We start from the raw sequence: 14,906 nt of genomic DNA on the forward strand, positions 1-14,906 counted from the left end.
CTAGAATTTCCATTCTCATTTGATGTTAATACATGTATTAAAGAGCTATACTTAACACAAAATATGAGCAGATCTTATCTTAAATAATGTTGTTGAAGTTTGGTTAAAAAGGGTCTTGGAAGCTCCCAAACACTTGGTGAAATTCGGTAAAATGAAAGTGGCTGCCCGAATTTGCCTTATGAATCTCGACTAAAATTTCAGGGATGCCTAGTAGCTGTGTTACACCATGAATCAACAAACTTGCTACAAAATTTTAAAGCAACATCTCAACAGTCAACACCAGGACAAGTCGATGTGATCTTTCTATCTTAATGGAAGACAAACAGTAACCATCTTAGCTCCAGAAAAATGATGTCAATATCCAAGGAAAACGGCAACACAACACTCATGGAAATATCAAAAATTTCCTATCAAGAGTCTTCAAACATCTTAAAGATACCGGTACAGAATTTCAACAAGAAAATTCCCATTCAATATCAAACTATATCCACATGCATGTTCGCTTTGTACAAAAACAAAAATCTGATAATAATACAAGAATTTCAGTTTCCACCGTTAACTGGACCAGAAAAGCTCCATCATTATTTTAGGCCATATGGGACGCGGAGTGCACCAAGTATAGCAGAGTGCTCCTCGGCTTCCTTACAGAAGATCTCTTCCCATATCTTGAGAAGTTCTGTTTCACATGCTCAAATCAGTAAAAACTGAACTGTGATATGCAACTTAAATTTAATGCATAGGGTACCCTCATCTAAGCAAATAATATTTAAAGAGGTCATCTTGAAGATTAGTACATGAAAATGATGTTCCCATAGCATGTGTGTCACACTGCTACTCTTAAATCTCTTCACTTATGTAGTGGAATGATGTGGATAATTATTATGCAAAGCTTTATTGCTTACATTAGTACATAGTAAAAACATGTAATTACATGAAATAAAAATACAAATCAAACATACCAGATTTATCGGTGGATGAAAGGCACATGATGATCATGTCGAACCTTGGGACCTTTGTCAGATCTTCCAGGTATCTAATTGCCAAATTCATATCTTCACTGGTGAATAGCAGGAAAATATCATGTCAAGATTAACAGTCTGCAAACTCTACTTGAAGATCCCACCTAAATGTACCCCATACTTACATGAAAAATGTAGCAACACATCTTACAATGTCCATGAGCATCGGAGCAGATAATGCATTTTTAAATATTCTGGGTAACATTGCAGGTGAAGTGACCTGAACAGAGAAAGCAGGTCTAGATTACTGAAACAGGTGCAGAAATGAAAAAAGTAGTCTCTTGACTGTTTTAACATAGATTTGACCAATAAATAAAAAGAAAAAAAAAAACCCTTCGGGGTGGCCCAGTGGTTTGGGCTTGGGACTTCCATGTTGGAGGTCTCAAGTTCAAAATCCCTTGCCAGCGAAAGCAAGGGGTTGCTTTCTGGGTCGAGCTCGTCGCATCAGGCTTGCCTAGTGCGGGTTACCTCTCCTATGTGGTTTGCGAGCTATTGCATAGGAGCGAGGGTTTTACCCTATACGCACCCAAAGGGTAGCGGCTGCAGGTGTCCCTTGTCATCAAAAAAAAAAAAACAAGATGACGAGAAAAACTTAAAAACCTTCAATAATTGAGTTTGCAGATTACGATCACCAGAAATTCCCCGCCAAGAAACCTCAAACTGATAGGCTGAATTTGGTGCTGCAATATTTTTTGCAGCTTCAGTTTTCGCAAGACCAGCTGCTCGGGCAGCAAGCTCTTGGACAGATTCCTCTAGTTCTTGCTTGCTTATCTTGTGAGTTTTCTGCAAAAATATTAAGTAGGGCATCAAGTGTATGTGTAGAATTATATTAGCATGACAGAAATGACAAAATACTAGTATGGTATCGCCTGTAAATGAAATACAAATACAGTTGTTCACTAAAATAGTCATAAATAAATTCAGACACTTGGAGGTACTAACATTCAATGTTTCACCAAATGTGAAACTTCAGTAACGGATATGCATCAACATAAAATACTCAAGCAGGTTTTAGAATATATATTTAGAATAGAAATACGAACAGAAATAATCTATAGAACCCTACTTTGAAGGGGATTGTAATAGTGTCTATAAATAGAGTAAAGTGCAATAATGTACATACACAGTTCAATAATATTTTCCTCCTTTATTTCATACAAGGTATTAGAGCTTTAATGAGAAATATTGGGGAAAGAAAACAAAATCAGTCACTCTGCCTCAATTTTCTGGCGACTATTTTTCGTCAATTCCTTCTTCTGTCGGTGTTATGTGAAAACCAACGCCACCACAGGGCCCCCTACCTTCCGCCGACCAAACCTCAGTCAACCACTCCGGTAGCCGACTTGCATATGCCTCCCAGAAGCTTCGTCACTTCCGATGAGATCTGACCACGCGTTGGGGCTGGAGCCTGTTCGGCCAATTTTCCAGCAACGTTCTTGTTCAAGATCTACTTGTCTCTTGATTCCAAGACGATCCATTCACTTTCCAAATGTCATATTAATTTTCCGGCATTGAAACAATTTTTTTTAGATTCCAGCAACGGTTTATATTTTTTTTTAGATTTTAGGCTACAATTCTGATTTCACAAGATGTCTTTCGGAGTTGATATTTTTGGCTCCCAAAATTACGAGAATTGGAATTTCAACCCTATGATCAATTTAGAACCATTAATGAGAAGCTCAAACTATTTAGCTTGAGCTTCCTCAATTGAGTTGTGGTGTAAGAGTCAAGGTGTCCAAGACCAATTGAGTTGTGATGTAAGAGTCAAGGTGTCCAAGACCACTCAACAAACAATGCTAGTGTGGTAGATAAAAAGGTAAAAGCTAGTGAGGAAGATGCAAAAGCCAATGCACAATGGGAGAAGGTTGACGCTCAATTATGTAGTCTCCTAAGGAAATCTATTGATTCCAAGTTGGATACCCTGATTTCACCCGTTCCAGACATGTTATGAAGTTTGGGAAAAGGCTTCCTTTATACACAGACATCTCTTTTGTATGATGTGATATCTCAAATGACCAACTCAATGAATCAAGAAACTAATGTCTACTTACTTGGGACATTACAGGCAGTCATGAAAGAATTTGAAATGTTGATGCCAATCACTACAAATGTGGAAAACCAACAAGAGCACAAGACAAATGTTGTTTCTAGTTCTTACACTTACTCGACTTCCTACTGACCATGATTCAATGCGTGTGATCAAATTTTAGCTAGTCCTACAATTCCTACAATTGATGAATTATTCTCTCATTTACTTCGCCTTGCCGCCCCTCCCAGTCACAAAGTGGTTTCATCACTCACCGTTGACTCCTCTTTTCTCGCATCTCAAATCATAGAAAATCAAACATATCAATCTACGGAGAATCAAGGAGGAGGTCATTTTGGAATATCTCAACAAGTGTAGTTAATGAGATATGCTTGGACACACTCGTGACATATGTTACTCTGCATGGTCGACCACCCAATAATGTTCATACAACTCAAAAGGAATATAATGAGTCATTTCATTGTCGAGAAAGTAAACAGACATCTCAACACCAAGCCTCTGTTGTGCAACCTGATCAACCATCCAATAATACTCATATTACTTAGATAGAATATGATGAGTTCCTTCAATATCAAGCAAGTAAACAGACGTCTCCACAAGTAGCCTCAGTTGCTGGTAATTCCTTTGCTTGTGTTTCTAGGTTTCTTGGATCATGGGTCGTTGACTCAGACGCTTCTGATCATATTTTTGGTAACAAATCACTTAGTCTGAAATTGTTTATTCACAATCTCTTCCTACTAATATTTTAGCCAATGGCCTTAACAAAATCAAAAGGAGTTGGAAATGACAAACCCCTATCCTCGGTCACTCCAAACTTTATTCTTTATGTCCCTAGTTGTCCTTTTAATCTTATTGTGAGTGTTGTAATTCAGTTTATGACTCCCATGTGATAATCCTTGGAATGCAATTGTTCATATTTGGTGATATATAAAGTCAACTCTAGGTTAAGGACTAATCTTTGAAGATCGAGGCCATGAGCACAACATTGGACATACAAACACTAATTGTGCAGGGTCACCCGCTGATACACGTTTTACATCTGAATATTGTGTTTTAATACGAGGTAATTGGTATCTTAGAAGACTAAGAAATAGAGTATGGTTGCTCAATCTAGTGCAGAAGCAGAATATCAAGAAATGGTTGTAGCAAATTATTAGCTAGTTTGGATCAAACTGTTGAGAGAACTAAAATTTAGAGAAGTTGGTCAGATGAAACTTGAGTGTGATAATCAAGCAGTCCTTCTTACCACGTCAAATCTAGCATTTTCATGCGAAGACTAAGCACATTGAAATTGACCGTCATGTTGTCAAGGAAAAGATACTCTTAGGAGATATTGTTACAAAATTTGTGAAGTCGATTGATCAACTTGAAGATATCTTCACCAAGTCCCTCACCAGTCCTCGTATGAATTACTTTTGTCACAAGCTCGGTACATATGACTTATATGCACCAGCTTGAGAGGGAGTGTTAGAATAGGAATAGGAAAGAGAATAGTATATAGAATCCTACTTGAAAAAGAATTGTAATATGGTGTCGGTAAATAGTGTCTCAATGCAATATATTTCTCTACTATATTTATGCCAGATAATCCTTAATATGATCTTAACCCGACCAAATGCTGAAAACAAGGTCCCTATGACGAGTGTTACGATTGTGCATTACTTAGTTGAAGTTTACTATGTGGATGGCTTGCTCTGAATGTGTTCATCATGCGGTAGATGTCTCTAGAGCAAAATAAGTGCATAAGTGAGCAAAATAAGGTAGCTTTATGTGTGGTAAAACAAGCTAAACAAGCATCTGACTACAAACTAACCCTATGTTGGTGATCATAATTGATAATGACTTAATTTTTCATCCAAAAACAGAAATGACATTGGTCTAGTCTTTGCCTATTGTATGCGCTTGCTCTAAATTTGTTCATCATGTGGAAGATGTTCTAGAGCAAACAAGTGCATGATCTAGCAAGTGAAGATAGCTTTATGTGTGGTAAAACAAATTGATCAAGCATCTACAACAAATTAACCCTATGTTGGTGATCATAATTGATAACGACTTGACTTGTTCATCCAAAAAAGAATGATATCGGTCAAGTGTTTGTCATCATCAAACATGGATTATGAATACCACTGTCAAAAAGGCTATGAGACAAAAGACAGTTTTTCACAAATAACAATATATTTGCTTAATAAAGTTTTTGACACAACATTATGTATACTTATATGAACTGGAACCTTCCGATTGCCTTTCATGCAAAGGGAAATGGATAGGGGTGGGGGTGGGGATAGGGGTGGGGGATATTCAATATGATAAGTTTCAAAACAGAACAGAAGGAGTAGCAGAAATAACTAAATCCTGGAGTAAAACCTTTGCAGTCCCAAAAGCAGGATTCACGGTAGGAACGGTTGGAGAAGCATCTGAATCTTTGTTGTTAATCTGCATATGAGTATCTTCAACTTTAGCAGTCCCAGGAACATCTCTATTGTTTTCCTGCCACAGAATTTGAATGTTCAAGGCATTGTGGATTGGTGAACACCAGTATTGGACAAAATTTTCACCAGCTCATAAAATATATTAGTTACCCAATAAATGATCTACTGTTAGCATCATTTTAAGTTCAAATTCCATGTTGAAATTACATTATAGAGATTGTACATATTACGGAAACAGAAGCAAGTAAATTTGACTTGGAAAGTCGTCGTTTTATTGATCAAGAAAGCTTGCTTATATACATGAAGTCAATAACTGATTGTTGCTAAAAATCTGTTAAACAAGTCTATCGCTAACTAAAATAAAGGAACTGAACTTAAAGATAGCTAACAAAGTTTCAAAAAATAAAAATAGAGTCCAAACTATCTGCAAAACAAATCAGGTAACATTTGTGTGTCCTCAAGAATTGCAGACTCCAAGTTTACTTCTGAAAAACTCAACTTCTTAACATGAAACAACTTTGTAAACAGATCAGCAATTTGATCTTTTAACCTGCTTCTTGCACTTCCCTAGTAAAGTTAATCGGATACTTGCTTGGTTTTCCCATGAAAAATAGATTATGAGAAATGGCTATGGCTGTCTGATTATCCACAAACACTTCTATGCTTTCTTGTTGTTCTAAATCAAGATCTTACTTAGCCAACAAGCTTGATTTACGGCTGCTGCTGCAGCTATAATTCAGCTTCTGCAGTTGACTGTGCCACAAAATCTTGCTTCTTTGAGCACCATGAAAAACATCCTGAACCAAGGCTAAAACAATAACCTGAAGTGTTTTTCATGTCATCAACTGACCCTCCCCAATCACTATCAGAATAACCTTACAATTTGAAATTCTGACTTTTACAGAACTTAACACCATAGTCCAAAGTTCCTTTGACATACGTTATCACTCTTTGGGAATCTTTCATGTGCATTTCACTTGCACAATTCAAACATCCGGACAAGACACTTAATGGTTGCAGAATGTCAGGTCTTGTGGCAGTGGGATACATGAGACGTCCGATCACACTTCTATAACTTGCCTTATCAACCTTGAAACTGCCATCATCCTTAATCAACTTCTCTTTTTGATTCATTGAAGGTGTTCATAGATTTGCAGTCTTTCATTTTGAACTTCTTAATTATCTCCCTTGCATACTTCTTTTGGACACGAACACTTCATTTTGAGTTTGATGAATCTGCATTCCAAGAAAGTAAGACATTTCTCCCAAGTCTGTCATCTCGAATGTTTTTTTCTTTCTTCCTTGAATTCCTCTATCAATTGAAGGTTGTTCCATGTTACAAGAAGATCATCAACATAAAGTGATAGAACCACAATATCAGAATCTCCTTTTTCAATTAACAGAGTTGATTCACTTAGGCTGTTCTTAAAACCTAAGCCTTGCAAATGCGTGTAACAAGCTCTTGGAGCCTGTTTAAAACCATAAAGGGCTTTCTTCAATAGATAAGACTTTATCTTCTAGTCCCTTTACATAAAAACCTTGAGGTTGCTCCACATAAATTTTCTCATGTAGAAAACCCATTTAAAAAGCTGACTTGACATCTAATGAAAGACTTTCCCACCTTTTTGAGAAGCAACAGTTAACAACAGTCTTATAGTATCAAGTCGAGCAACTGGAGCAAATATTTCTGAATAATCAACTCCAGAATTTTGTGAATAACCTTTTACAACAAGTCTTGCCTTGAGCTTGTTAACGGAACCATCGGCATTCAATTTTGTGCAGTAAACCCACTTCACACCAACGACCTTCCCATCTTGAGGCTTTTCCACTAGTTGTGAGGTCTTTTTCTTGTCGATCATTGCAAGCTCATCCTCCAGTGCAGCTTGCCACTTGGGATCTGAAATGGCTTCTTCAAATCCAGAAGGCTTTAAAATGGCAACATTGCATCTCTGGTATATGTCAAAGAGCAACCTTCTTCCTCTCAAGATTGAGCATCAATTACCTCATCATAATCTGATAAATTGTTTATAATCTGCTTCTGGCTAACTTCCTCCCAGTCCCATTGCTCATTCTCCAAAAAATACATCTTTGCTTACCAAAATTTTTCCAATGAGGCTGAAAAGTTCTGTAAGTTTTAGAGATTGTACTGTAACCAATAAATACTCCAGGTTCATCTTTCTTGTCTAATAACTAGTCCCTCTTAACTTGTGGAATATGAGAGAAACACAAACTACAGAAGATTTTTAAGTTTTTTTAAGGACGGTATAACCGCACCATACCTCAAAAGCAAGGGCGGATCTAAGTGGTAGGTAGAGGGTTCAATTTGAACCTCCCTTGAATTTTATTAGGAGGTTCTTGTTTGTGTGAGGCTAAATCTCGAACTTCTAAACCTCCCTTGAATTTTGGCAAAGTGACTATCCCATTTAATTAAGTGAAATTTGTGAGTGCCGTTGTTCCTTTCTCAAAGAAAGTCCCTCTTGATTTTGTGTAGCTGCTTTAGAACCTTGTTGGGGATAGGGAGCAGGTCAAGAACACTGTTAATGAGAGTCGGACTTCAACACAGACAGATATTGCAATTGCCAGGAAGCTAGTCTATTCAAATTTCTCGATGATACCATTCAACACCTCACAATTCTTGTACCCACACCCAAAGGTAAGCCAAGTAAGTGGGAGAAAAATCCCAATGCAACAACCTGTAATACTTGTAAGTTCCTCTATGTTAGACACATGGTTGACATGGTATATAATACTTTTTAGCACATTGAAATGTAGTCCTGAGAGAGCTCTGTCAAATAGAATGCGCACCTCGACTAATTCCCCAGGAAAACCTATCCCCCTCCACTAGCAACAGGTACCAGATAACTCTATCCACCAATGCTAGAATAGATAGGAAGAAATCACTAAGCTTTTGTCTCTGGTATGAGATCTCATGATTCTGAACCCACTTCATTGACCACTAGGCCACACCTCTTCGTCATCATATAAAAATTCATTACAATCCTCTTTATCTGTTGCATCTCCTCACACCAGTTTAACTTTTAGATGCTAAGTGCTAGAATACAAATTTCGCTTATTAAAGAGAGTACTTGAATATTATTAAAATAACTGATAGAATCAATCATTTATAACGAATTATGACAAGAGGACAGTGAATTGGTCCATGCTTTGCATTAAGATAACTAAATGCTATAATACTTTCCAACAGTTTAAAGTGACAACCTTGGCAGGAATTGTCCGAACTTCAGCCATCTTTTGAGAACTACTTGATACAGATTGGATTACAGGGCCAGATTTAATTGTCTTTCCTGATTTTTGAGCCCTTTGTGCAGAAACATCTGTTGTTCCTGATACTCTTTTAAGAATTTCCTACAAGGTTGATTAAATTGAGAACTAAATAATCTGTGATCAATGCATAGAAAAACATAAAAAATGTCAAGATTTTAAACAGCCTCTAAAAGGGACCAAGAGATCTTTCAAGAGATGAAGCTCCAGAAGATACAAAAATGTATCATGGTGCAATCAAGGAACACTAAACATAGATCTTCAGTGCATGCAAAAAGAACTTTATCAGTTAATTTGCATAAGTTCCTTCCTCCCACAACATATATGCACAAACAGCTCCATTTCTCATTAACCAATTATCATGATAAGCCTACATGGAGCAGACATAGTTTGTAAAACAGGAATTACATTATTTCAATAGGTGAATTGCTAGCGGAAGTATAGTATAGCTGTTATTTCAATTGTATCACCAGTGCTTTTCCTCATTTCATCACGGGAAATATTGTGCAAGACACTTCAAAGGACTAGTACCATCTCACAGACCTAGAAGTCATGCCAAAGTATCTCCAAGAAAGAAATCATTGCAGATTATTATAATGCAAACTCTTTTTAAGGAAAACAAAAAAGAGATTGCATCTAAACTAAATAGAGTGATCACCTTCTCATACAGAGCCTTAACTTCTCCATACTGCTTCTTGATCTCTGGGTTCTGTGGTTCCAACCTCAACGCAAATTCAGCATCTGTGCTGCTACAGTTGCATTAGACAGGAAACCTGGATATAACAGTTTTCCGTATGCTTACATTTTAAGATTAAACTATACCTTCAATTGATTCTTTCAATTTCCCAAGTTCTTTCCTAGAAGTTGAACGGCGAGAATAAGCTTTAATGTAACGATCATCCAGATTCAAGGCCTCTGTGCAGTCGTTCTCTGCCTCTTGAAACCTAAATACATGCGGAGATATACATAGAGGTAAGACAGTTACTAATTTTCAAGCCTTTAGTATACTTCACCTAAAAGAAAAATGAAGTGCAGTAAACTTACCTTTTGATTTTAAGATAAGCCATCGCTCTATTGGCATAAGAGACTGCAGTTGGTGAAAGTGCAATGCTTCTAGAATAGCAATCAATGGCTTCATTGAACTTTTTCTGCTTAAAGCGCTCATTACCCTAGGAAACAGCATATAATGCAGATTACCAGCTATAATGACCAAGCTTTGCATTTTCAAAAAAAGCACAATTAATTTGAAGGATCTAACGTACCAGCTCTTTCTCTGAATTGGCATTGATGTTGCTCTCTTCCGATATCAGTTCACTTGATAGATGGATAATTGGATTGTAATTTTTAGAATAATTATATGGACCAGCTGCACTTCTGATCGAGGTAGATTTGCCAACTCGTGTCCCATTAACTTGAGGACTAGTAAGAAGTTCACTAGTATGGCTCCAATCTTCTCTCTGTGCAAGGTTATTAGGAGAAATGGGAAACGTTATAATACTGACAAGTCAACACATACAAAATCATTTACAAATAACCCACAGCACTAGTCCACATGGCTGAAGTATGTGTGATGTAACCTCTTAGCCACATGGCTGAGAAATTTATAAATGGCTAGAGACACTAAAATCAACGCAATTTCCACAATTATTCAGAAATTGACAGAAAATTTAGAAAAACTCTTAAACAAAGTTAAGCTAACAACAGCAAATATCAGAATCATCATCACAAATAAAAGGTGTTTCTCTAAGGCATTCCAGGTATCACTCAAAATCCCTTAGAAGTGCCACACAAACATATGAAAGTTGTCTCAGAACATAGGGGAAAGCAAAATGACACGTCAAAGAAAAGTGAATTTCCAAATTCAATGATGGAGTCAGGATTTTCACTAAGGCTATACGAAGTACAAAAAAAGTAAACATAGCAAGAAGTGGAGAGAATTTAACATCTGTTATATATACATAAAAAATAATTGACATAGCTCCTCAGGTGTCGCCAATGCAAAATTCTAATTAACTAAAGCATCATTTAGCACAGTATATATGAAGATGTATGTTTTATGAAATAAGTGATTACCAACGTCTCTTTGCCACGAGCCTGAGATTTCATCTTTTTGTCTTTACCCTTCAATGATAGTTCCCAATCTTGCAAGTTATTCAAGAGCCCCTGCATGTCCTGGTCAGCCAAAAAATGTCAGTAAAACCGAATATCAAGCAAAGTAATCGTTAAAATTACAGACATGGTACGCTTCAAACATTTTAAGAAAGGTAAAGAGAAAGAGATATAGGTAGCAAAATACCTGAAATTGATCGCGAGAGTGCTTGCTTGGAACCTTCGCCATTGGCGTCCAGCTTGAGGGTTTTTTTGGCTTTCGCTAGGGGTTCTGGGATAGTCTGGTTCAATTTACGAATGACTACTGTTTATTTCAACCTTTCTTCTTTTAAAATAAAAAAGTAAATAAAGTAAGAGCCCGTTTGGATTGATTTAACAAAAGTAACTTTTCAAAGTGCTGGAACTTATTTTTAAAATAAGTAGGTATGTGTTTGGATAAAAGTGTTGCAGTTGAAAAAAAAGTTGTTGATGTGTTTGGCAAATAAGTGCTGGTAAACATTTTTTTAATCAAAATGTCTGAAATACCCTTTAAGTTGTTAACATGATGAAAAGTTGATTAATTTAAGGTTTTTATACTTTAAAAAAAATTAAAGCAAAATTAATTTATATTTATCCATAAGTAATAATATTTTTCTATCATTCACATATTTCTTTACCACCACAAATTATTTATAAGAGGAATAATAATAATAATAATAATAATAATAATAATGATAATAATAAAATAATAAAATAAAATAAAAATAATAATAATATTATAATAATAAAATAATAATAATAATAAAATAATAATAATAATGATAATAATAAAATAATAATAATAATAATAATATTATAATAATAATAATGATAATAATAAAATAATAATAATAATAATATTATAATAATAAAATAATAATAATAATAATGATAATAATAAAATAATAATAATAAAAAAATAATAATAATAATAATAATGATAATAATAATAAAATATCACATATTTCTTTACCACCACAAATTATTTATAAGAGGAATAATAATAAAATAATAATAATAATAATATAATAATAATAAAATAATAATAATAATAATAAAATAATAACGATAATAAAATAATAATAATAATAATAAAATAATAATAATAATAATGATAATAATAATAATAAAATAATAATAATAATAATAATAATGATAATAATAAAATAAAAAATATAATAATAAAATAAAATAATAATAATAATAATAATTTAAAAAATAAAAATAATAATAATAATAATAAAATAATAATAATAATAAAATAATAATAATAATAATAATTCAATATTGGCAATTTGGAAATTGTATAAAAGAATTAAGGGCAAAAAGGTAATATACTTGGTCAACATAAAAGGGCTTTTAAGTTAAAAAAAAAAAAAAAAAAAAGCTCCCCTCCCCTAGCTTTTAGCTTTTGGCTTAAAATAAGTCATTTTTGACTTAAAATAAGTCACTTTGATAATTGTCAAACACTCTAATAAGTCAAAAACTGGACCAACTTAAAAGCCCATCCAAACAGGCTCTAAGTGTCATGAAAAATGAGTAGAGGGTGTCTAGTATAACAAGTGTTGAAATTTAAAAATAAAATAAAATTTAAGACATAAATTAAAAAATGTGATAACTTTGACTAGTCAAAGTCAAAGCTTTTACTCTGTCCCTAAATACTTATTCACTTTTGAATTGACACCATAATTAAGAAAATAATAATTGATATAATGAGTTTATCATTTTACCACTATTAATTATGAATTGGATGAATTAAAAATTTAAGATTTCCAAGAAATTTTACCTTTTTCAAAATAATTAATTGGGGGTATAACAGGTAAATTTTTTTGTCTTTTTCTTGATTTGTCAAAATGGAAAAGTAAAAAGGGACAAGTAAAAAAAGAAAATTGGACAAACAATTAGGGACAAAGGGAGTACTAATTAGGAATTAAGTAGGGGGGTAAAATGTACTTCTAAAATTTTTTAGGGATCGTTTGGTAGAGTGTTTAAAAATAATGTTAAGTAGAATGTCTTAGTTATGCTTGCATTAATTATACATAAATTATATGTATGCATTGTTTGGTATGATGCATTAAAAATAGTATGTATTGCATAAAAAAATTATTTACAAAGACACGCTCCACTATTATGGTGGAAAAGATGTAAAAAAAAGGTTTTGAGGGGTAATTGGGTCTTTGATTGAGTTAATGCATGCATTAAAACCATTACATTATTAATACCTAGAAATTCATGGTGTTAGTAATGCACACCTTAATACACAATAGAGTGTATAACTAATGCAAACATTAATTATACATAGATTAAAAAAAATACTAGTAATATACAAAGTTTAATGTGTGTATTATTTTTCCTAATGCACTCTACGCAACGAGCACTTAAAACTTTATTAAAATACAAAATAATCCACTCCTTCCCCCAAAGGTTCAAATTTATTCTCTTTCGTCTTCTTAGAAAGTAAAATTTTCTGGCCTTTCTTCATCTTCTTCTCTTCTCCATTTTTTCTTCTTTGTACTCGCATTGTCCTCCTCCTTTTCGTCCCTATCGTCTTGTTCCTCTCACTGCATGAGTGGTTTCAACATTTTTCAAAAGTAAAGTTCTTTTTCTTTCTCTCGTAGTTAGGGTTTCAATATTTCTTATGAAAATGATGATTTAGGTTAAAGAAGACAAAAAAAAAGTATATAGATTTCACAAATTTTGTCATTAAATGCCCTAATAAATATGTTTTTGGATTATTCTTGTTGTGGTGTGCTTTTAAATATGTTGTTGTTATTTGGTTGTTGTCGTTATACTCTTCGTGAAAAAATATGTTGTTATTGAAGATGTTTTACTCTTTGTGACAAAAAAAATATGTTCTTGTAATTAATGGTCGATTGATGTTGATGGTTGGTTCCTCAGATCTACTGTAAACAAATAAAGCATTTGTTAAAGTACTTACAACAACTCTTGAAATACTTACAACAACTGCTAAACTTTCTGAAACACTTGAATGAATCAGTTGCTAAAGTTTCTACAACAATTGAAGATTTTCTTGGGTTATTCATTTAGTGATGTGTTCTTATATATGTTGTTCTTGATAATTGTTGTACTCTTTGTAATAAATTAAAAAATATGTTCTTGTGATTGGTGTTGGTGTTTGGTTGGTATTCTGATGTTAAGCTTGAAAAATATGCATATTTTCTTGGGTTGTTCATTTAGTGATGTGTTCTTAAATATGTTGTTTTTCATTGTTGTTGTACTCTTTGTGAGAAAAAAAAAATGTTCCTGTGATTGGTGTTGGTGTTGTTGTTTGGTTGGTATTCTGGTATTATATTTGAAAAGTATGCATATGTTATAACAATCTAATAACTTGTGGTGGATAGATGATTTAGTTGTTGAAGTTGCTATAACAAATCTGCTAAATTACCGAAATATGTACAGCAACTGCTTAAGTCTATGGTTCAACTGAGGTTTTTTTTATAGCAATTTCAGCATTTGTTGCGACAGTTGCTTCATCAACTTCAACAATTGCTTCATTTTCCTCTTTATTTATAAAGATTGATTAAATTAGGAGATTATTTCTATTTTGTCTTTGGTGTGTATATTAAATGGCTCGAACTAAAAGAAAAAAAAATACTATAAATGATATTCCTACTAGAACTTCAGAAAGAAAGCAAATTAGTAGACAAAGAGAAGCTAAAGAACAACAAATAAGAACATTAATGAAACACAATTAATAAATCTTGTTGCGCATGTCATTGTTAAGAGTGAGGCAACATCAAGTTGTAGGCAATTGGATAAGGCTTTAGAGCAGTTTAAAGAAAAATAATCTGAAAGAAGAAATGATTCTTCCAAAGATGATTGTGATGTTGCTGATACAATTCATATAATACTGAAAATAATGGAGAAGCTTCACAAGACAAGGTTAGATAAAATGGGGTCCGATTAAAAAAACGTCATAATAAACCTGTACCGAAATCTCCAACCGCTAGTCCTTGTGTCGCTAGTCCTTCAACTGTCATT

The 14,906-nt window shown here is 33.8% G+C and overlaps 1 protein-coding gene across 1 annotated transcript; it reads right to left on the reverse strand.

The window, feature by feature from the left end:
- Positions 1-341: 341 nt before the first annotated feature.
- LOC125807193 (uncharacterized) lies at positions 342-11,170 on the reverse strand. The gene is made up of 12 exons (XM_049486922.1): positions 11,074-11,170; positions 10,851-10,949; positions 10,040-10,234; positions 9,822-9,946; positions 9,600-9,721; positions 9,436-9,518; positions 8,715-8,861; positions 5,431-5,553; positions 1,620-1,802; positions 1,145-1,239; positions 960-1,057; positions 342-676 (listed from the first exon to the last, which is right to left on the reverse strand). The coding sequence occupies exons 1-12, from the start codon at positions 11,113-11,115 to the stop codon at positions 582-584; spliced, it is 1,407 nt and encodes a 468-aa protein (XP_049342879.1). The 5' UTR covers positions 11,116-11,170; the 3' UTR covers positions 342-581.
- Positions 11,171-14,906: the final 3,736 nt, after the last annotated feature.

The sequence above is a fragment of the Solanum verrucosum genome, unplaced genomic scaffold (genome assembly GCF_900185275.1).
Source record: "Solanum verrucosum unplaced genomic scaffold, falcon-dt-bn FXZP01000250.1, whole genome shotgun sequence".
NCBI lineage: Eukaryota > Viridiplantae > Streptophyta > Magnoliopsida > Solanales > Solanaceae > Solanum > Solanum verrucosum.